The 24,038-nt window shown below is 36.7% G+C and overlaps 1 protein-coding gene across 3 annotated transcripts in view; it reads right to left on the reverse strand.

The window, feature by feature from the left end:
• GRM3 (glutamate metabotropic receptor 3) overlaps positions 1-23,718 on the reverse strand; it is a 222,589-nt gene extending 198,871 nt beyond the window's left edge. For 2 of the 3 annotated variants that reach the window (XM_055272857.1, XM_055272856.1), the window contains exon 1: positions 22,735-22,876. Coding sequence is in view for 1 of the 3 variants with exons in the window: in XM_055272859.2 (XP_055128834.1) it covers positions 22,735-22,834 (100 nt within the window). In the remaining 2 variants the exon portion in view is untranslated. Of the gene's footprint in view, positions 1-22,734 lie in introns of all 3 variants that reach the window. The other variant, XM_055272859.2, reaches the window with a different exon arrangement.
• Between the last annotated feature and the right edge of the window lie 320 nt (positions 23,719-24,038).

Below are 24,038 nucleotides of genomic sequence, written 5' to 3' on the forward strand. Positions count from 1 at the left end.
GAGCAAAGTAATGCAGTGCGAACCCCCATTCTTCCCAAGAGTAGCTGGAATATGATGCTGTGACTATGTTGAAAACTTAGTCACATAGAGAGATAATATGAGTAAAAGCTTTGCTTAGTGTTTATTGTAATAGCCTACCTCTACTTGATAAAATCAGAAAAATGCAGAACTAAAAAACAATCCTAAAGGATAAATTGAGATTCTTACTGTGATATACACTGGTATTTCTTAACTAAAAGCAAAGCAATCAATACATAATATCATGTGTCTTAAGCTACAGGTATTTCCCTTCTCTCTGCTTTAGGGACCTGGTTGAATCATCCACTATTCTATGCCCTTAATTCTGTAACAATCTGGGCCAGTCAGGCAACTCTACTATTTAGGTCAGATGTGCAAGTACTGCATTGTTAGTTACCTGGTATATGTAGAACATCAGTCATTTTACAAAATAATTTTCAGGGATTTTGACATTTGCAATAGAGAATTTCCACAAGTCTTTGATTTGATAAGTTGCTTCCTGCTGCCTCCTTCCTGTCAGAGGTACTGAGCTTGAAAATGAGATCAAACTTCCGGAAAGAAATATGCTTTATATAAATGTTCCCACTCATATTATTTCATAGTCGCCTATGACAACCTTAGCGTCAAAGATTTATTCTGGGTATTAAAGTTATACAACAAAATATCTGATGTAAATTTTGGCAAGAAATTCACTAACTGGATAACTTGCCAGGAACAGGTATCCATATGGGATAAACAGAAGTCATGAGAACAGGTAAGAACCTGCTCACCAGGGGCTGCATCTCAAATTAGTTTCCTAATTTGTCCAAACAAAATATCATTAAGCTCATCAGTGCCTCAATCTATCTTTTCAGTAAGATGTGCTTCATAAACAAGCCAATTTTCTCATTAAAAAAATAGCTAGTTGGGATCCTACAATTCATTAGAAAAAAAAGGGTTCTGAAACTTGAAGAGCTATTTGGAGAATCTGAATAATGAAAACAAATAAACAATAACCAAAAAACATCTGGCTTTAAAAGATCAAGTTCTGTTTCATGTAACTTCCAGAGAGGGATAGCTACTTTTAAATATAAAATCCCTTACATAACATCACTCAGGTTTTAGTTGATAAAATACCATAAAGATATTCATGATTCCACATATTAGTTCTAAAAGACTATTTTATCTTTAAGGTTAAGTGTGTTAATCCTGAAAAAGGTGATGCTTTGTAGATGAAGTCAAGTTTTTGGCTGTTAAAAAGGCAACATGGCTTCTTGAAGTATCATTCCATTTGCTTCTGTGAGTAAGCTATTTTCCAAAGTGAATATTGAGAAAAGGGAAGCTAATCAGGTCATTTTCTGTAGTGAGATACAACATTTTTTCCCTCTATAAAATGGATTATTCCAAAAATTTTATCCTAGGTTCTTCTGCTTATTAAGTGAAGCTTAAAACCTCTAAAGGATTATTTGGCTTTCAATAGCTCATACTTTTGTTAAAATACATTTCAACTTGCTTCTGTAATTAAGATTAACATCTTATTTCTAACTTCATGATCTCAGAAAGTTATGATTACGATATAATTTAGATAAAAATGATTAGAGGGTAAGAATATTCACAAAATGTGAATGACAGAAAATGTGTCTAACAGCCCACATTATTGTGTAGTCCTAAAACTTGTTCCTCCTAAGATTTTGCCTAATATAAGTAAACGTCTGACACTCTGAGTTAACATTTAAAAATATGCTTTAGTTTCATAATCACTGCAGTGCAGAAGTTATTAAAGCTACAACAGTTCAGCATAAAAGAAGCCAGGAAATTTTCTGCATTATTTGGCTTCCTTATAACACATGATAATTTATATAAAATTCTCATTTTCTTACTTTTAGATCACACATAGAATCTTCATAAACAGAAGAAGTATAACATATGGTTTATAGAGAAGACTATAATATGCATAGCAGGATCTAGAAGGAAAATTCCATAAAAATAAGTAGAAAGCATTTGATTAATGGATGTATTTTAATTAATATGCACACGGGATTATGAAAGAGTTGAATTAGTGTGATTGATAGTAAGATATTGTTACTACTAGGGCAAAGAAAAAGAAATTTATGCCAGTGGATATTACTCTAGGTGCAGATTTGGTTTAGTATTGGTAGAAATCAGTTTATATTTAATGAGCACCTATCAAGTGCCAGAGCCTAGTCGGTACTTCTATAGTTAATATTACAAATGTATTTTTATACTTATATTTTCACGGAGCAATATTGTGAGGTAGGCAATATATTGAAGTCTGGAGAAATTTAATATGACTTTCAGGATAGGATAGCTTATAAGTTATAGAATTGAGATTCATAACACGTTCTCCCAGAGCACGTGCAACGTTCATCTACTTTACCTCATTTTCTTTCTCAAATATATTCAATTTGGTAACAGTGGAATAAAACGGAACAAAAAGAATAGATTTCTTCATGTAGCAGGTAATAGGTTGACTAATAAAGACTGTATCTCTCTAAGCAGACTTTCACAGCTACTACAATCAATAATGATAGCTAGAATAAAATTATTGCATTGCAAGACTAAAATTTATCTTAGCTATCCTTCTCAGAATTGAGAAAAAGAAATAAGAAAGCTCATCTTTATAATACCTTAAAAGCAATCTCCTCACTGGTGTTTGAATAACGCTGGCCAGAACTTCCCAAGTTTAAGGTTGTCACTACCCCTTAGGGCTGGGAGATTTAATTAAGAGTGAAATTAATGGTATGTGTGACTTTGGGTTTACTAGCACACATGTGTAAAGAGGAGGCGGGTATGCAGTTGAATCTTGCAGTTGTGTTGGTGAATCACCCTCTATGGGCTTCTCAGCCAAACGTAACAATCATCTGCTTGCACCAGCGTTGTGCAAGCTGTACTGGGTAGAGAAAATTCTGTCATCTCTTTTGGATGAGCCTAGTGTAGATTCTGAATGGATTCTTTGTTACAAAATCCCTAGGATACAATAGAAATTCATCAACACTGGCTTGTTTTTCTTAGTGTGTCAAAAACAATTGAGATAAACAATGTCTAGAATCTGATCTTTACTTCTAACACATAAATAATTTTGAGCTTTCCCTGAAAGGAAGGATATATTGACATGATAGTAGGCACTCAAAATAAATGCTTATTATTGAGTGCTCAATTGATTCATTATATATGTCCTGAACAACTGTAAACACATCAAGATGGTATCTAATATTCCTAACCCACATACCACTAAGTCTTTGCAATTTTTAACTACTAAAATTTTTCTTTATTCACCTGTTATTTCAATGTCTACCATCTTTGTCTAAGCTACCATCTTCTGTAGACAATACAAAAAAAAATCCCATAACTGGTCTACCTGTTCCATTCTGACCCCTCAACCCCCATCATTCTCCACATTCCAGTGAGGGTCTTTTTAAAAAAAAATTATGGATGCTCCTATTTCTACTTTAAGTACTAAAATGATTTTCTGTTGTTCTTGGATAAGAACAACCCTCGACATAATATAGTGCTGCTCTCTGTTCTCAAGGTTCCAAGCCACATTGACCTTTCAGTTGCTCATAGGTGCCATTATCTCTCCTTTCACAGTATCTGTGCTCTTTTCACTGAATACAGCTTGATTTCTTTCTCTTCACTTAGTTAACTCTACTCATCCTTTAGTTGTCATTTTTCCCACAAAAACCTGATGTCTGTGATATCAAACTTCTTACTTTATGTTCCCACAACATTATCTCTTAATTTTAACATGTATCATAAGTTCAATTTAATATTTCTTTGAGACATATGATTATTCTGTCTCCCTCACAAGATGATGAGCTCCACATGGGCAGGGACTTAAATGGCTTACCATTGCTCTGAGTCTAAAATCTTACAAACTTCTTAACAATGTATCTAAAGCCTTCTGATCTGCCCCCAAGACTACTTCTTCAATCTCATCTCCAAAAAAAAAAAAAAAAAAAAAAAGATATAATTCAGTTGAATCTAATAAATATTTATAGATTCTCTTTTGACCCAAGTTTTCCTGCAGAATCCATTGGCTTGCCACAATTAGTGCAAAACTACACAAATTAGTACTCACTATTTCTACTGAGAATCCAGTTTTCTCAGTTACCTCCAAACAGCTTGTCTCCTTACTCCATAGCAACTTCCAATGGCTTACAAGATGCTAAACACATTGATCACCTCAGTTTTTGGAATCAAATTCTAAATGCCTGATATCATCAATTTTCTTATCTAACTTGCCCTCCAGCAGCATCAGTAGAGTTCACCACTGCCTTGTTCTGGGAAAACTTTCTTCTCTTTATTTGCATGATACCACTTTCTCTTGGCTTGCCCCTTACCTCATTGGCCACTGCTGTTTCTTTGGATTGTAACTTCTAGGTGCAACTATAAGCAGAAGTACCCTAGGCTCAGCTTGAGATTCTCTATTCTCAATGTATACCCTGAGAGATCTAGTAAAATGGTCTCTGTTACTAGATAATAGTTTATAAATAATTTTGAATTTCTAGTAAAAGGTCATTAAGGATTTGCAAAAAAGTTTTCATATTCATTAATTGTATTAAGATAAATTTCTTTATACTGGCCTCAAATTTGGGGCAGTTTTTAAAAATTTAATGTGCGGCTTTAACTCATCAGAGAAAAGACTACAAGAGAAATAAGCCACAGCAAAAAAAAAAAAAAAAAAAAAAAAAATCTAAATGGAGAAGTTCACTTTAAAAACTCATGCTGCATCAGTATTTGGGGTTAGGTATGCTGATGCTAAAGAATAAAGGCATGGATACACAAAAGTTTGAACATGTTTGGACAAATTACTAAAGAAGGTTGTGTTTCATATGAAATTCATAGCTTCAGAAATTGATCTCTAAAAGTTAAGTATTAAGGAGATATATTACAGGCAATATCATGAAAATATTTTGTTACATGAGAAAAATGTTTGAGCCAGTGACTGACATTATAAGACTCTTATAAATATACAGACCTTAGATATACATAAAATCAAATATTAAAATAATTTATTATCACTAAAATCTATTAATTTCCTCTTGGTGATACAAAGGCAAACACTATAGAAGTATATTAAAACTTTATCACTGAACTATGGTAATATGCCCTGCTCATTATAATCTAATAAATATTTATTGAGGGTTCATTGTATCCAAGGTCTTTATTCCTTCATTCCTTCTTCCATTATTTTACTTACTCATTCAACAGTCATTATTTTTAAGGTACTGTTATAGATTCCAGTGATAAAGAAATGACCAGGGCATGGCTTTTCTTGCAGTAAATGTACAGAGGTTAATAAGATACCATTCTTATTTTCAAGCAGGGATAATGAAAATATTGAAAGATAATTTGTGATTCTGTTAACGAGGTGTTTTCAAAACGTGATTTTGAACTTAAAAAAATACATGAAATAGAGTTTGTCTTTCCATTTGTAGCAAAATAAGAAGCATTTAGTAGTAAATTGGGTTAAGACATTTGCAATTATGTTTGGAATACATAGTTAATAAGATAGGCGGTTTGTGTGCTTGCAACTAATATATTTTTTTAACCCTGATACCATTCATTTTAAGATTCACCATAAATATGAGTAGCTTTCTGGGAAAAAATATTATTATATAAGATGTGCAAATAAATTGAATTATATCTCAATTACAGAAGCATTAAACTGTGAAAGTAAAGTGTCTATTATGCTTTATGGAGGAATTATAATAGATAGTAAATCAATTTACTGGCTAATGGTGGTTTCTAGCCTTGTTCGACTTATTGATTGGTTTCATGTTCTTTGATAAGTCATTTAAAAAACACATCTTGCAATTAATTTCAGAACAACATTGGCAGGAAAAAATGTTTTCTATTCTGTAAGAATTGAATTGGTCCCATCTACATTTTCCAGTGCCATTTGATTCAGAGTACTTTTTTCTTCTAACAATTATCCAAGAATGCTTTGCTTCTTTAATTAGATATTTTTCTAACCTTAGGAAAAGAACACTGAAGTTGTGATTCTCGAGGTCTACGTTCCATTGAGTACTTTGTGAATTTTTAAAAATCCCAAGCACAGGATCATTAATAAGTTAAACACTATACCTCGCTTATTTTCTGTAAGTTCTGTGCAACAGAACTATTAGCTACAGGTTGACAGATCCCCAGCACCTACCACAGGCCCCAACATAACAAAAAGTGCTTAGTAAAAGTTTCTGGGAAGGATCGATGGATGTACCAAAGTATACTAAGTTAAAGTAAATGAAGACATTTTTACATGTATGAAGATGTTAAGTAGCCTACTCCCAATGCATTCCCTAAATAATCATGATTGTGTCATACATTGAATCATATTTTTCTTTCAAAAAGCATTAAGCAAATCCAGTTACTAAGAGAATAGAAAAAGTACTTTGTCTGGGGTGATTCTTAGGCCTCTGTCCATGGTCTCAGGGAAGCCAAGGAAGTCCATTCTCCTGGAGACTTTATTTACTGATTTCTGCCTGTAACATTAGGTAAGAGACCATGATGCTGTTTATACTCCATTTTCTAATCTTCAAGTGTAGAGTTTTAAAACTGTAAAGAAAAATCTTTGAGGACAGGAATTATTTTTCATTTGTTGTTGGTTTTCTGCTTGCCATTCTATACTCAGTGTCTAGCATAATACCAAATTTAATATGTGTGCTCAATTAACACCTGTTGGATGAATGAATCAAAAATGGCATGGCTAAATAAAGGAAACTATTGGAATTAATATCATGAAGTCAACATTAACTAGCTAACTGAAATAGTATATATGTGTATGGGGATATCCAATTTGAGTATGCTTTAATTTTTACTATCAAAATTAATACTTAGCAGCATCATGATTAATCTGCAAATGCTTAAACCTCCTCTTTGCTAGAACTGCATAGCCTAGTTGATATTCAAAATAGATATAATTTTTACTAAGTGCTTTTTATCATCAAAGCGACTAATGAATCCATGTAACCCACAAACCTTATACATCTTCATGGAAGAGCAAGTTTGGATATTGCAGTCAGACTTCTGATGTCACCAAGGATCTTTCTTTAGGATTATTTAAAACCAAATTATCAAAATAAAGATTATCAAGCATTCTATTTTTTTGTTTTCCTTTTGCTGGTGGATTATTTTGCTCACCTTTTCTTCTTTGTTTGTTTTGGGAATTAGGGTTTTCCAATGAGCTCATGTGGTGTTAAGAACTCTCTCTAGATATTGAGTTTACATTACAAACAAGCAAAAATTCCCAGTCTATTAGAGATCTTCTCCTAGGATACAAGGAAAGGCAAAGTTCAGCTAAACTGCACAATTAATTCGCAATCATTTCTGAATAGAGAGAAAAGGTTGCTTTAAGCTGTTCTGTTCTCCTCCTAGGGATTTAAGGTCAGTTTCAAGAAGCAAAATTACTATTCTTTCAAAGTTGTCTCTCCTGATTTGTATTCCTGTAGTTATCTCCTCAGGACCTCTTTCTTTTTAACTTGTAAACATAGCTTAATAAATCAATTCAAGGATTAGCTACATGCAAATATACTATTCTGATAGCTAGATGGACAGGTAAAGGAATAAAGTAGGACAGTTTTCTTTCCTGACCAATGATTTTCACCAATGTGTCTATCATTTTTGTTTTACACAAAAGAATCTGAGACTTTTTGTTTTTGGGAAAAGTGATTTTTTGTTGTTTTTTTGCTTCAGATTCACCCCCTTCTCTTTTAATGTGAAGATTAAAATATTATCTTCAAGCAGTGGACAAATTCTGGACATCAAAAGAACAAATAGTTTGTAAAGAAACAAAGCCTTAAAATGTAATTATTATCATGACAGCTGACTTTCCAGCTATTGAAATGAGAGGATTTTATGTTAAAATAAGAAGCATAAGTAATTAAATACGCTTTGCTCAGAAACCTATACAATATTTGACTATACTACTAACTTCTATTTCTAAAAAAGAGCTCAATGTTACTTTATTAACCTGTTTCTCATTTTCAAATCGAGGAATATAAGACAGTTATTCCAACTGTTTTTTGCGTAGTTTACATTTTAGTTTTGGGATGCTTTCCTGAGAGAAGCAATATATTCAACTGGTCAAATTCACAAGCTCTGGAGCCAAATGCCAGATCTAAATCCTAGCTATCCTCTTACTATGTTACCTTGTGTTAGTACTTCACTTTCCTCTTCCATAAAATAGGGATCATAATAGCATCATCCTCATAGGGCTACCGTGAAGATTAAATGAGTTAACATAGATAAAGCAAATGGAACGGTGCCTGGCATATGTAAACATTCAATAAAAATTATTGTTATTCACAATATCTTCTCATTCTTCTAAAAATGGTGTGGAGGATGTGTGTTAACCGCATTCATTTTGAGAAATATTGCCACAAACTGCATTTAATGGAATACCTTGGGGTGTTATTTACTGGCACTAGTAGGAATTAGTATTAACAAATGGGATTCAAGAATCCTCTTCTATGAAAATGTCTGAAATGTGATTTTATTAGAATTCAGAAAGGACAAAATCTGCCTCAATGTTGACTTTCTTGCGGCATTTACTCAACTCTGTTTTTATGGTGATGTTTATTTCCTACTACTCATACCACATGGCTTAAGATGAACAGATAAAATGTTTTCAAAATGCGGACAGGTTGAGGAATAACAAAACACATTTCTAACATTATTATTAATAACCTTGCAATTAAACAGCAATTTAAATTTATAAATAAGACCTAATTACTTTTTTTTAAAAAATATAACAGGGTACTGACTCTGACTTGGGATGCTGAATTTTATCTTTAAGTTTACTTATAAAAATATATGGCTAAAAGGAATATAAAAAACAATACCCCAGTTTTAAAGATGAGGAAAATTTGCTCCAGAGTGAGTTAATTAACCCCTGTTCAATTTACCCCATAAAAAGCTATTGATTTTCTGCATGTGGTACTTACTTTGCTGGGTAATATACACCTGTAAGTGAGCAGGCATGACTTCTGTCTTTTTAGCCCTTATAGTCTACAGTGGGGAGACAGGCAATTATAATAAAGTGTGATGAAGGAAAATACAGAGAGTTTGCGGAGTACACAGCAAGAAGAACCAACCTACTATAGAAGGTCAGAAGTAGTATAGAATTTAAATTGAGCCCTGAAGGGGTTGGAGTGGACCAGTGCACTAGGAAGTTTCACAGCCTATGGGAAGGCCTGGGGAGTGAGAGGGAAGGATGGAACAAAAAGTGTAAGGGCAAAAGGATGAGACATGAATCTTGACGCACATGCAGATCACTGTGGGCTAGGTAAACCATGTTTCAATTATAGCAAGAGCAATGAAAAAATCTTTGGAGAGTTTTCAGAAAGGATGACATGCTTAGATTTGTATTTCTTAAAGATAATTTTGGCTGTAGCCATGTGGATGAACTTAGAGGTGGGTGTAAGACGAAGGTCAAGGAAGCCAGCAGGTGGCTCTTGCAGAGCCCTGGAGAGAGACTACGTTGGCTTAACCTCCCATCTACGGATAAATGCAATCAAATCATAGCCACATAGAAAATACCGATTTTATTTGTAAGTCTTATTTTCAAAGAGTTAAAATTTTGATTGTTCCTTTTTCCTGTGACCCAAATTCGTGAAAAATAGCTTAAAAGAGAGACAACTCCCACATTTTCCATTATTAAATGAAGGATTTTATGCAGCATGCTCTTTTCTATTGTAGAAGAAGGAATGTGATTAGCTTAATTGTTTTCGCTGGTATTTTTTTTGCCCAGAAGCTAATTCCTACCTACTAGGCACTATTCATCTTTATGTCTGTTAGATTCATTCCATGTTTCTTATTCCCATTGCCACTGCCCTAGTTTAGGCCATCATTACCTCTCACCTGGACTGTTGCCATAATCTGCCAACTCATCTCTCTGCCTCCCAAAACTTTATTTCTTCCTATTTATCTTCACATTGTGCTTTCAGATTCCCCTGCTCAAATGTCTTTAGAGATTTTCCTCTGCCTACAGGAGAAATGTTAGCCATCATTTTATCTGCTCTGAGAGCTTTATCTTCTGCCCTGACCCCCATACACTCCAACCTTAAACTAAGCTAGGTTACATGATGCTCCCTAATTCAGTCCCACATTCTAGCTCTCTACTTTTGCATAGGTCTAGAATGAAATCCTCCACTTCCTGAAATCTTAATTTTTTAGAGCCCAGGACAGAAGTAAATTTTTCATTATACCTTCTACAGGTATGTCAAACAGAAGTATTATTATCCACTTACGGGTCTCACAGCCAAGCTCCTGAATTTTCTTGTTACTGTAGGTACACATGCATGTATCTCATCTCTCCTGTAAGATTTTACATTCTAAGGGAGGCACAGTGTTTTATTCTTTTCTTTGTCCTCCTCAGTACCTTGCCCAGTGCCTTGAAAATAGCAGATGCTCATTAAGGATTTATGTCAGTAAGTTGATGTCACTTTTTAAAGCTAAATTTTTAAATTTTTATATAAAGTTATTCTATTTGAGATCAAAAATGCCTTCAGAAGAATAGTACCATTTATGGATTGAAATTAAGATTATCACAATTCCTAAAGTACAACATATTAATGGAAGATATTAACATGATAATTTATGTTTTCTCATGAAATATGTGTTAATATTATGTTATATGCATTATTATAGACTCTGCTAAAAATGACAGACACGATCTTTATTCGTTGGGAGCTAATTCTAGTCAGAGAAACCCGTAAATATTTTAGCCTCATCTTACATTATTTTGTAGACATTGATTCCTGTAAGTCTTTATACAGGTAGCCCCCTATAGAAACATTTTTCTTGGTTATAAAAAGTAATTTTTTAAACTTAAGCTGTATTATTACACTCATACATTCAATGAGTAACTATCAATATACTAGAAACTAGGTACTTTGCTAAATCCTGGTGTTAGTCAAGTAGAAAACAACAGGTATCTAAGCAAGTGAGTGTATTACATTTCATATGTCCTGTAGTCCAAACATGTTGACAAAAATTGGAAATAGTTATGCATACCAAAGAATATAGCGTCGCAAAGCCCAGTCAAGGTAGCTGTTATCCCAGCACTTTGGGAGGCCAAGGCAGGTGGATCACCTGAAACCAGGAGTTCGAGACCAGCCTGGCCAACATGGTGAAACTCCATCTCTACTAAAAATACAAAAACTAGCCAGCCGTGGGGGTGCATGCCTGTAATTCGAATTACTCAGGAGGCTGAGGCATGAGAATTGCTTGAACCCGGGAGGCAGAGGTTACAGCACTGAGCTGAGATCGTGCCACTGCACTCCAGCCTGGGCAACAGAGCAAGACCCTGTCTCAAAAAAAAAAAAAAAAAAAAACCATAGTATAGTGTCACAAAATGGGTTGGGTCTTACTCCAGGCTAGTAAATAATAAAGGATGAGAGAAGGACCAGCTGACTCTTTGATGCTTGGCAGTGGAGAAGCGGAGAGATGGCTGCATTGGACTGGCCCACATGCTTAGAATTTTTTCCTTCAATATTATGTCACTGTTTCCTGTGGACTGAAGATCAGTCACTACTGAAAGGAATCAAACCGGTTGAAAGGCCTGGAAGGGAAATGGGAATCTAAAAGTAAGAGTCTGTTGCAGTGAGCTGCTGAAAGAGCAGGAATGGAGGAGGTGTGGCCAGACAAAAGAAAATTTGTGTCGAGGAAACTGAGGTGAGAGACCCTTAGCAACAGTGAGAGAAGTAAACACACACACACACACACACACACACACACACACACACACACACACACACAGTTAGCCTTAAAAATCTTGGAGTCTAGTGTGAAGTTTGTCAGGTAGGAACTTTTTTCCTATAACCATCTTGTTTTTGCCTACCTTCCACCCCTAACTTTGGAGGATTCAGAACTTGAGTTAGTAAGAGTGACAAAGAAGGGTGGATGAAACCCATAAGACATTTAAGCTTTCTTATTCAGCTTCTTACCTGAAAGAGGCTCCTGCTGGGGATAGAGAAAAGATTCAACTTTAGTGTTCAAAGTTTCAATTATTATATTGGTCTAGGCATACTAATTTTTGAATTGAGACTGTTTGCAAGTTAGGGTTTATTGTTTTATTACACAAATGTAATATATTTTACTGAATACCTTTTAAAGGGGCAGTGAGAAATAAAAATAAATTTGCTTTTTTATTTTATTCCACAATTTACTGTTCTACCTACCTGTTACTTATGCCAAAGCAATATTTTACTAATCAGGCCTACATACAGTAAGGACCAAATGGATGTTTTGAATAAAAATTTCTTTGGCAAAACAGATAAAAAATCATTAGTATGAACTTAGATTAAGCAGAACTTTGAAGTTGGACTTAAATATAGGTTTGTAGAAAGGAGGAAGAAAACACATTCTAAATGAAATCATGACTACAAAGATACTCAGGTGTATATTTGGTGCAAACAGAAAGGTCTGGGTAGACTACATGTTCAAGTTGAGGATGACAGATTGGAAAGATACACCAAGGACCTGATTGTAAAAGGCCTTAATGGCCAAGCTGGGAAATTACGTTTAGGTGATATTTATATTTAATACTTTGAACACCTGGAAAAATCAGTTATTCGTCAAGTTTAACCTGGTAGCAATACTTCCTTTTCCAGCTTCTCTTACTTTTGTACATCCCTCATTCTATTTTCTTCACACCCTATTTGTTCTCTTGTTTATTGTCTATTTAGTGTAAGCTGAATATAAAAAATTTTTCTACATTATTGTTCGTGCTATAATATCTCTAGAACAGTGACTGAACACACAGTAGGCACTCATTAAATTTCTGATGGGTAAGTAATTGTATAAAGAGAGAGAGAACGAAGGAGATAAATGGTTAAAGATTGAGAGGGCAGCGATGATAGCCTGGGCTAAGGTTTTGGCAGTGGTAGGAGAGTAAAGAAGTTGCCATATCATTTAAGAAGGAATCAACAGAGGACTAAACAGAAGAAAAAGGTCATGGGCAGTTCCACGATTTTGAATGATTGTATGGAGAAGTAATCATGTTTCTCTTAGAATCAGAAAATAAGGTGCTGGTTGGGGGAGGCAGTGGGCTTTTGGCTTTAGATATGTAGAGACTGCTGTGTGAGTGGGACAGTCCAGTAGAAGTGACATCATCAGGTAGAAGTACTGTAACCATCAGAGCACTCAAGAAAGCCAGGCTCTCCTGAGACACGGTGTAACTTTCAACAGTTTAACAGTTTTGTCTCTGAGATGCCTGAGTCTTAAAAAATTCAAACCATTAAAATGTTTGGGAGAGTGGGGTGTGCTCTGTTTTTTATTGCTTTTCTCTTCATGAAGTCAGCTACTACGTGTGGCATTCCAGTGAAGGCAAAGAGGGAGCACAGAACCCCTGGGAGGAAAAGCTGGTGGCCTAGGCTGAGCCTCCCCCTCCCTGCTGCCAGTCCCTCACTTCCTCTTCGGCATTTTTCCCATGTGGCTCTGAACGCTGCTTAGGAAACTATCTTTGGCAGTATTTGTGAGGATTGCTAGCTTTAGCTAAGCAACCATTCACTTGAACGAAGTGGACGCTGAGTGAAGAATGTGTAAGTTGCCAAATGAGGTCCTTCCCCTGCCCCCACGCTGCAGATCTAGAGGGCAGTGGGGAGAGTTGTGACAGAAGTTTTCCCACATCCCCTAGCTCATAAGGCCATAGCTATAAAGACAGTTTGAATTTTAAGAGTGCAGTTATTCAAATCGAGGAGAGTTTCTAAGAAATAATCTTTTCATTAATGATAATCTTCAAACACTAGTAACTTATCTTTCTAATATATCAATATTAATGATAAAATATAGGATAAAAGATTAAAAATGAGGTTTTCTAATAAGAATATCAGTAACTTCTTCAAATACCAGTAACTTCTCTTTCTAATATATTAATATTAATATAATGATAAAACACGGGATAAAAGATTAAAAATGAAAAGGTTTCCCAATAAGAATATCCAAAAGATGTGTATTATTATATGTGTTTGCATACCTTATGGGAACTTACTATAGGTAACAGGAAAACTTCCTTTACAACGAAGATAATACAAGATTTCTAGAAAATCTATTCATACAACTTATAGAAACTGTGCCTTATTAGTTGAGCTTAATTAGTACTCAGGCTTGTAGGATTTACTTTATACAACTGGTTAATCCAATTAGAATGAACTTGCTGTGGAAAGTAATTTGGTAAAAGAAATTCACTGGATATTCTGTGTATGACCATCATTCTATATGTAATTGTTATGGACCGAATATTTGTGTTGCTCCAAAATTCACGTGCTGAAGCCCTAGCTCCCGATGTGATTGTGTTTACTAACAGGGCCTTTGGGAGATGATCAGGTTTACAAAAGGCCATCAGAGTTTGGCCCTCATGATGGAATTCATGTATTTATAAGAGGAGGAGAGCCCAGAGCACCTTCTCTTCCTCCCAGCTATGGGAGCACAGAGCAAAAAAGTGTCCTGGGAAGAGGACTCTCACCAGGAACTGAATCTGCTGTAATCTTAATCATGGGCTTTGTAACATCCGCAACTGTGAAAAATAAATGTTTGTTGTTTAAGCTACCTGGTCTGTGGTATTTCATTATACCAGTTTGAGCAGACTAAGACAACAATGTTTCTCAAATCCCAAGAATAATCAGAAGTTTATTTACTATGCAGATTCCAAAACTTCAATCTATATGACATTCGTTTCAATTAGCCTGGGATGCATGCGTCCCAGCATTTTTCATTTTAAGTAAACTTCAAAGTGATTCTAATGCAGGCTTCTCTGGGCAATAATTTCACAGATTATTTACAGCAGAGGTAAGTAGATGATTTGTTGTTGTTGTTGTTGTTCAATACATGGGAGAGTATAAAGGAAAGGGAGAGGTTAACTATTCTTTGTTTTTCAATTTTCTTACCCTTTCCTACTTCAAATGTTCCAGCATTTACCATATGAGAAGTAGCCCTAATACTATCGGCTTCTGGCCAGGCGCCCTGGTTCATGCTTGTAATTCCAGCACTTTTCGAGGCCGAGGCGGGAGGATCATGAGGTCAGGAGTTCGAGACCAGCCTAGCCAACATGGTGAAACCCCGTCTCTACTAAAAATACAAAAATTGGCTGGGCATGGTGGCAGGCGCCTGTAATCCCAGCCACTAGAGAGGCTGAGGCAGGAAAATCGCTTGAATCCGGGAGGCAGAGGTTGCAGTGAGCCGAGATTGCGTCACTGCACTCCAGCCTGGGCAACAGAGCTAGAATCCATCTCAAAAAAACAACAACAACAAAACAAACAAGAAACAAAACAACAAAAAGCAAAAATTATCATCTTCCTTCCTGTCTTTTTATATCACATAGCAACAAACACAAATTTAGGACCTTAGAAGAAGAAAAAAAAGTAGAGGGTGAGCACTCTAATACCTCAATCTTTTTCCTACCAGGGCTTCATTTGTTCAACAACTACAGAGAAGGCTTGTTGCCTTTCAAATTACTGCATTATGAGTGTTTAGGAAATCATAGCCAAGGAAGGGCTTGTCTTAGACAAGGTCGTGAAGTACGTAAAAAATCAATAAATTAATTGTTCATTCTGCCTACTCCCTACCAAACTGCTAAAGTTACCTTTTCTGAAAAATGAGCCTATAAATTCAGAATGTGTTGGAGGGTTAGTACGCTATGTGGTTCTAGAAATATATGTTCTTTAGTACTTCTTGGATGGAATACTTCAGTTTAAAATTTGGAAAATTTTATGAACCAAGGAAGGTAGTGAAAAATATATTTTGGGTGTTGGGGGAAGTGGGACTTTTGGCATTCCTCGAAACATTTTTTTCAAGGGGAGGTCTTGAACAAAATCTTTGGAAGACATTTGTTAGACATCTAAGTTCATGTCTTGTCTACTAATCAATTTTGAAGTTAGGTATGGTCTGGCTACCAGTGTACTAGTGACCAATATAGTATGGACTGGTCACCAGTCCATATATGTGGATTCCACAGAAATCACTGGGATTAATGCATAAGCATGTAGAGGGTCACTGCTTTTTCAGGAAAAACAAGATGTTCCAAAGTAGAAAGTTAATTATACTCTAGATATCATTTTCTCCTTGAGGCAGATATAAATTCCAACCGTTTTTGACCTTGTAGTGCCATCTCTCAGATTGGCATGTTTTCTGACATATTTTGTAAAAGCAGCTTCCATTATGTTGTATTCACCAACACATGGTTCATTGAAACTGTTAAGCAAATATTACTAATAATCTATCTGCTATCTATTATTAACAATCAAGAAAAACAGTCTCCACCAGATGGAAGGGCAGATCTGTGATATCTGTTCCTTTTTTATGACCATTAATTACTCTAGCACATATCACAAATCAGAGGAAGACCCTCAAGTAAAGATTTGTTTCAGCCCTTTGGTTGTGTGAAAAGAAGTGTGAAAAGAAGTATAAGTTCATGCAATTAAGACAGCAGGTTTCCTGTCTGTGGGAAGGCACGGAGGTGAGAGAATAATGAGATGTGGGTTTTCCTGGAGCAGCACTACCAACAGAGTCTTTGGAATCTCTAGCAGGTCACTTTGCATCTCCTATTCTTAGTGTGTTTAAAATTCATAATCCCTGATCCCTTCCAGTTTCATGCTATTGTATATATTATGGATAAATGTCCTGATGTGTAAAATGCTGAGAGTTTTCTAACATAAAGATGAACAATTACTACTTCAGCAGGGCAAAGAAATTTGAAAATTTTACTATACTGCAAAACCTTTTTACCAGCTTGTTTTCCTGGTGGGAAGTAGGTAGGCTGTAAGAGGAGAGAAACATCAGCATTTTAGCCTCAGCAGAAATCCTATTCACCTCTATCATGGCTTTTCGTGAGACTATATTCTTGCCACTGTACTAAGTTTTACAGACGATAATGGTCATTGAAATCAGACTCCAAGAAATATATTTTCCTCACACTTTCAGACCTGGTGTTTATTTCTCAGCTTGTTAATCTATAATCTTCATAGACTTTTCTATTTTAAAATTTCATCCTTAGTCCTAGTCAATTATAAATAATGTTTTAGTTTATTTCTTCCATTTGCATGTCTCTGCCTCTCAGAAGGGACAGTGTCTGGAGTGGAGAAAGATCTCAAGCCTGGGGAAGTCTATACTAGACTCCCTTTCATTGATTATTGTTTGCCCTCCTTACCAAAGCATGTCCCTCTACTTAGAGCTCAGAAAATACTTGTTGAATGCAATGAAGCCTGGCAAAATAAATAAATAAATTAAAATAAATAAATTAAAAAATTGTGAGGCAATATTGGTAGTAAAGAAAATAGGTCTTAGAATAAGAAAGTAGGTTTTGAATTCCAGTTACAGCCTTGTTAACTACCTGAACTTGGGCAAGTTACTTTATCTTGCTGGGCCTCCATCTCCTGTTCTGTATAAAATGAGGATCCCAGTACCTACTTCACAGGTACTGTATAGTTCTTGTATAGCAGAGTTCTTCACACAGGGCAGTTGGTTAATAATTATCATCTATTATTTTGACTTATTATTAGTTTTGTCACCTCACAGCATACAACACTGTCTCCACAAGGCATCAGAATATATACACACATTTAAAATCCTAAATATGAATGCATCTGTTAAGGAACAGACTTTTTCATTTGGTTGATAATTCTGGTAACATTTTCTCTACTCTAAAATTTCAAATTTGATTTTTGTAGCACTTTCAACTTTACACATGTTTGTGAAACTTTGTGTGTGAACATTTTTTTTTGTGTTCCCACTGCATATCCTATATTTTGTTTTGGTCAAAATAGGTACTTAATAAATACTTATTGACAAATTGTTTCCCTATTAGCTACCTTTTCTTTCTGATGATAGACTCTTTCTTAGAGGAATCTTCTCAAACTTTATACTCCTAATATTCCCATGCTACATATGTAGGTTGTAAGTTTTTTTCAAACTATGTGTCTAGCATCATGGTTTTGAATTTTTTTATCTGTTTAGATATCTATAGCCTTTCAACTGAATTTACTCAAATATGTGTGTGTGTGTAGTTATACAGTCAATGATAGTGAAGTAGCGAAGTAAATTCTGACAAGAAATTAAAGATCAGAGTTACTTTGGGCTTTTTGTGGAGGTGCCTTCTCTATATATGGCTTTATTTTCAAACTGGTGCCTTAATCTATGCCTACGTAGATTATATCAGAATGTTTTCCAAGTTTATTTCTCCCCTTAAAGTACAGCGTACGATTTCCAGTTCCATAAAAAGATTGCTCAATTTGATGAAGAAATATTTATCCTGTGTAGGCATAGATTCTTTGGATGCCTTGCTGTTCCAGAGAGAAGCTATAGGTATATTAATGGCCTACATTTTCTATACCAAGAAAATTGATTTTCCTTTTGTTTCTAAGGAAAATCATTTTGAGGGTGCCCACCACTATGTGATGAATAGCACTATAAAAATACTTTGAGACTTCAGGAGGGAGAGTACTTGTTTAAAAATTATTTCATGCAGTCTAATTTTATTTATTTAAAAATACATTAAGTTTTGGAAAAATGTCTCCTCCTTGATTCCTTAACCTAATCCACATGAGTGTTTCCATGTACTGTCGAATGCTCAACAAGCAGTAAGACAGCACTAAATGGTGTTTTTAGATGCTGATTCACCTCCCTCTTAGTTTTATATTTTCTTGACTTGCTAAGTGTAACCTAGGAACTTATTTCCTGATTTATATCATTTACTCCTCTACTGTCTAGCAGAACTTGTGTTTCAATGCCTGGAACTTGGAGAAACAATTGAGTGGGATGGTGAGTCTACCAAGATATTTGCTTAAGAATCTTAAAGAAGCCTACACACGGATGTCTTGGAACAAGATTTTAAGTGAACAAAGTGAAAACCTGTTTTTTTTAATGTTTTTTTTCAGGCTTTTCTATTTTTAAAGTAAACTTCACATATGGTACCTCCATATATATCGAAATACATTCCACATTGATATATGCATGATGTAAGCTTACTTTTCATAATGCAGCACGGTGAATAATTTGGCCTTAATTCTACTGGGTTTTTTAGATTGTTTCAGTATAAAGGGGCTACTGCCAATTCTAACAGAATTACTATGTTGTGTTAACATACACATCTAAACTATATACACTATTACATTCCTAGCACATTCTATTAATTATGGAAATCACTTTCATTTCAATAGTGGAATTTACATGACAACAGCTTCTGGGGCTCAGTGGAGCATCGGACCAGCATGTCACAAAATTCCCTTGTAGTGTGGGCGTTGACAGGGTTCTGTTGCAAACAAATTTGTAATGAAAATGTCTCATAATGTGCATCCACATAGAACATTACTCAGAAAGTATCACCTTAATATTCACATAGGTCATTAACGTCAGAGAAGGTAATTTCTTAACTCTTACATTAGTAAAGTAAATTATTAGGAACATATAGTTATACACATATGTAAGTGTGTAAAAAATGTCTTAAACATTTAGCAAAGATGTCTGGACATAGAATTGCCATCTTTATGTTCTCTCCTGTAACTGTGTGAAGCTTTTGTATTTTATAAGTCGTAGAGAAATGTTGGATGAAGAGTCTGAATCAGACAAGAGGATGAACTAGTCCAGAAGGTTTATAATAGGAATTAAGTAACAAGATAAAATATAATCAGGGGAAAATTAAGCTGAATATCACAACAAAGTTCTTAATAGGGAGAACCATTAGACTGTGAAATCATCTTTCAAAGACTCTGGAAGAAGTCATTACGTGATCCATTTAAAGTCAGACTGGGCTAAAGGACTCCAAAATACAGTAGGCTATGGGGACCAAGCGTACATTAGAAGTAGAAGGAGGGGTATGAGCTAATAGTTTTTGCCGTCTCAGTGATTACTATGATGATACTCATTTTATGTGTTCAGACTTGGTAGATAATCTTCTATCATTTTATGCTCTTCCTTGGGAGCAATTTCAACAAATTCATCTAATGCGTATTGGATCCATTTAGTGGAGTCTCAAAAGATGTGAGAATGCACAATAAACTCAGTTTAAAATAGCAAAGTGAGACAACTGTGAGTAAACACGTACTCTTTTTTAGAGAATTACTCGTGGAGAAAACAAGTCTCACGCTGGAACTTTGGCCACATTCCAGCGTGCGTAACTGAATCCTGCCCTCCTTGTTTTACAATAGGGATTAGGTATTAATTTTCATTTCTTTTGTTTAGTAGAATATTGGGATGATGTTTAGTGCAGGAAAACAAATGGAAAATTCACCCCCAAGCCAATGTGCTACATTTTGGCAGGAGGTAGGTAGTATCCTGGAAAAACATTATGCTTCATTTTGTGACTGATCACTATTAGAAGAATGGACAAGAAAGACAACAGTTTTATTTGGCAAAAAGATAGTTCGACATGAAATAAAAGTGAGGAAAATGTACCCAGTGAAGTTGTAAAATGTTATTGCTGAGAATCTTTCAAAATAAGACCATCTTCAGTTGTGTGATTCTAGCTAATCACCTGTCATAGAGAAGTGAAGCAGTGACCTTTTGACAATTATCTCCATTCTTTTATTCAATACAAGTATTAATTTCAACTTAAACGTAAAGCTCAATCAATTTTGTTATATTTGCATTTGTTCAACTTACCAATTTTAATTGCAGTGATATAAAATCAAAGATGAGCTCATCATTTTGATATGTGTAATTGTGGGGTAAATTATCTGATTTATACTCCTTTTCACATGTATACCACAACTTTTTAAAAAGCCCATTTTACAAAAATGAGTGGGTCACAGAGTATATTTTAATTATTTATAATATTTTTTGTTTGTTTGGCTTTCCACACATTTTCTTGTTACTGATCATATATTCCTGAAATTTGAAAAATACCATTCAATTTAAATAAATAGAAAGACATCTGTTTCAAGCTCCAAACTGTGGCCTATTCATTGTGCTGGCATAATTTTCTATGATTTAGGTTTCATATTTCACTGGTAAGGGCCTAACTCATAAAACTACAGTTTTATACCTAGATATATAGTATCTAGGGGCAGGAGGGGTTTCAATGCTAAAAGGTATTGTTGCCATATTCTTTTTCATCTAATAAAGGTAGATATTCTGGAATTTCATTGTTTTATTTGTTAAAGTATAGGTTTCAAGACTTCCTTTCCTCGTTTTCCATCCTGAGCTCCTGTGTTACTCTGAACATAAGATAGCCTTTGGGCATGTTTATGCAAAATATCTATGTACTCTTGCTGGGTGATCAAAACCCAATAAGATGGACAGCTAAAGTCTACAGGTGTGAGAAATCTTTGTAACTATAAAACACTACCCATTGTGAAAGGAAAAATATTACAATAATTTCTGGTGGGCAATAGCTTCCGAATATATTCAAATTCTATTGGGCTGTTTTTAGAAACAAGGTACGTAGGAATATAGAATCATACTTATTCATTAGAGTGTCCTAAGCATCTTTGGTAGGAACTGTTATCCATAGTTTAGCATAGTGGCAATCTAGATTATTTTAGTAATGCCTATATTGAATATACTTCTGCAAACAATTAGAATTCAGGGAGGAATCTTAAAATGTGTGATCAGATAAACTAAAGCAGACTCCACCCCCCAAACTCCCCCCCCCACCCCCACCCCCGCCCACCACAAAGAAACATACTGTAGCTCTGCTGGACAGTTCTAAGAAATTCAAGCAAAGAAACTCTAAGGAACTATTGCTGGTACTTAACTCACACCTACCTCAACTCACATTAACCTCAACTTTGAATATTCCAATATGTACCTACATATAGACCCCATACATATCTATTACTATTCAAATAGTAGAAATATTTTTATAAGCAAATTAGTTGAGTCCTTAACCAAAGATATTTAGAGGTGTACAGTTTTGTTTTTCAAAATTTACAATATCTAAAATACTTAAAGTGGGAGAATCCTTCCTTAATATATTTACCTAAAAGTGTTATACCTTAGAGAATTGTCCACCTTTGATAACCCAAGGAATAACTAGAAAGAAATTTAAATCCTTAAGAAACAAGCTTATTGGATATATCACCTAGTCTATTTTTGGATCGCAAATCTCCCGCCCTCTCTGAGTTACCTCACTGTCAGATAAGAAAATGGAACAGGGTCGATGAAAAGATATGCTCCCTGTCTGGCTTTTCGATTTTTCACTCAAGCCAAAAGGAGCAAAGGGCAGTGAGTTAAGGCTCCTTTCCAACCGTGCTTGCGGGAGGGCAAACCTCTGGCCGCCTCCGGCTTCGGAGCTTATCTGGGCTGCATGGACCAGGTCTCCCTGACCGTTGCCCACCTCTGCCGGCAACCTCCACACCCACATGAAACCGCCCGTATGTCAGCCAGTCATAGCACGGATTCCTGTGCACAAAGCCTTAGGGAGCCCCCAAATAGAAACAAATTCTGAGCCTAGAGCTGAGATGGAGGTGGTTGGCTGATGAGACTGGTCTCTCTGGGGGTCTGCGAGAGCTAGTTCGTCCCTTCACCTCTCGCACTCTGGCCGCAGATCTATGCCCTGAAATCTCCCTCCTCCCAGACACAGACGTGGGCGCACACACACAAACTCTCACTCATGCACACCCACATCGCCTCTACCCTCCACCCTTCCCACTCCAGTCAGGACTGTAGGGACTGGTCCATGCTCTGCCTCAACTTTCCCGGCTGCGCCTGCCCACGCGGCACCCGAGCTTCCGCGCCCTGGCTGGGCGCCCTCCAGAGGGACACGTCCTCCTCTGGGCCCCTTACCTCGCACCGACAACTCCTGGCAGGAACTGGAGCTGACCGCGGTGGCAGCGGCGGCGGTGAGCCTGCACCCGGGCTCTGGCTCATGGTTGGTCCTCCTCATCCGACACAAAAGAGGTAGCTTGCTGGCTTTGTCCTTTCCAAATCCAAGGGAGAACTTATTTTGCCCTCGAAATGGCCAACTTGTGCGCGCAGCTTCCTTTCACAGTGCCCCCTGCCCCCGCCCCCTCCCGGCTGCACGCTGGACCACTGCCCGGTGGCAGAGCATCCAGGCATCCGAGTCAGTGGGGAGTGGGAAAACGGAGGGGTGGAGTAGAAGCGAGGGAGGAGGTTGGGGAAAGGGGGGACCTAGTGGTCTTCCGCGGAGGGGAGGGGAGCACTTCCCAGCCGAGTCCCCTCCTCCTCCTCTTATCAGGCAAACCCACTTCCTAGGCGCGGAAGCAACTTTCCTTCACCTTGACCAGGCTGAAGCCGTCGCATCTAATTGGGACTCTCGGCAGAAGCACGGACCTCCTGGCATCCTCTCCTTTTCATTCTTTCCTCCCTGTCTCGTTCTTTTCCCCTCCTCCACCCTCCCTCTTATAAGGGTATATCTGCAGAGTCTTCAGTGAGCCAGGGTACCTAGACGAGAGGATTTTTATACGAAAAGCCAGGGTAGCTTTGCCGACTATTTGCCTCACTCTGAAATCCTTAGACAGTGCATGCAAAGGTCAGTGAATTTCGGAGTGGGGTGAAGGGGCATGGGGCGGTAGGGAGGGTGGCGGCTCCAACTTTAAAGCTCTGCTAGAGAGCTTGGCTTTCAGGTGAGCAGGGCCTAACAGTCCTTATAAGAACTCTTCTGTGGTCCCTGGGCAGGGGGCTGACGGCATGCCAGAGGAGATTAGGAGAGCGGGAGCAGAGAGGGAGTGTGAGAGCCAGGGAGGCCGGTGCGCAGCTCAGCCGTACTCGCGACTCAACTGCACACTGCGAGCCCCTGGAGAGGGTTTGTGCAGAACAATCTCTGGGTCAGGAGGGAGGGAGACGCTCCTGTTTCCTAGCAACCCTTATCAATCTTCTCCCTCTGAAGGAATTCGATTGGACAGCCCCTGGAGAAAAGCCACGCCCATCCAGGAATGCTGGGCTGCTGCTTTTTCGCATTCTCCCAAATTTCTTGGGTGGAATAAGATCATAGGGGACTGCTGAATTATCTTTCTTCTTATCCTTTTGTGCTACCACCTCGCCTTCTTAAAGCTACCCCCAGCACCCCCTCATTAGTTCTTCTCTAGTCCTACCACGGTTGTCAGATACAGTCAATGTTTCCTACAGAA

Source organism: Symphalangus syndactylus, chromosome 3, assembly GCF_028878055.3.
Source record: "Symphalangus syndactylus isolate Jambi chromosome 3, NHGRI_mSymSyn1-v2.1_pri, whole genome shotgun sequence".
Lineage (NCBI taxonomy): Eukaryota > Metazoa > Chordata > Mammalia > Primates > Hylobatidae > Symphalangus > Symphalangus syndactylus.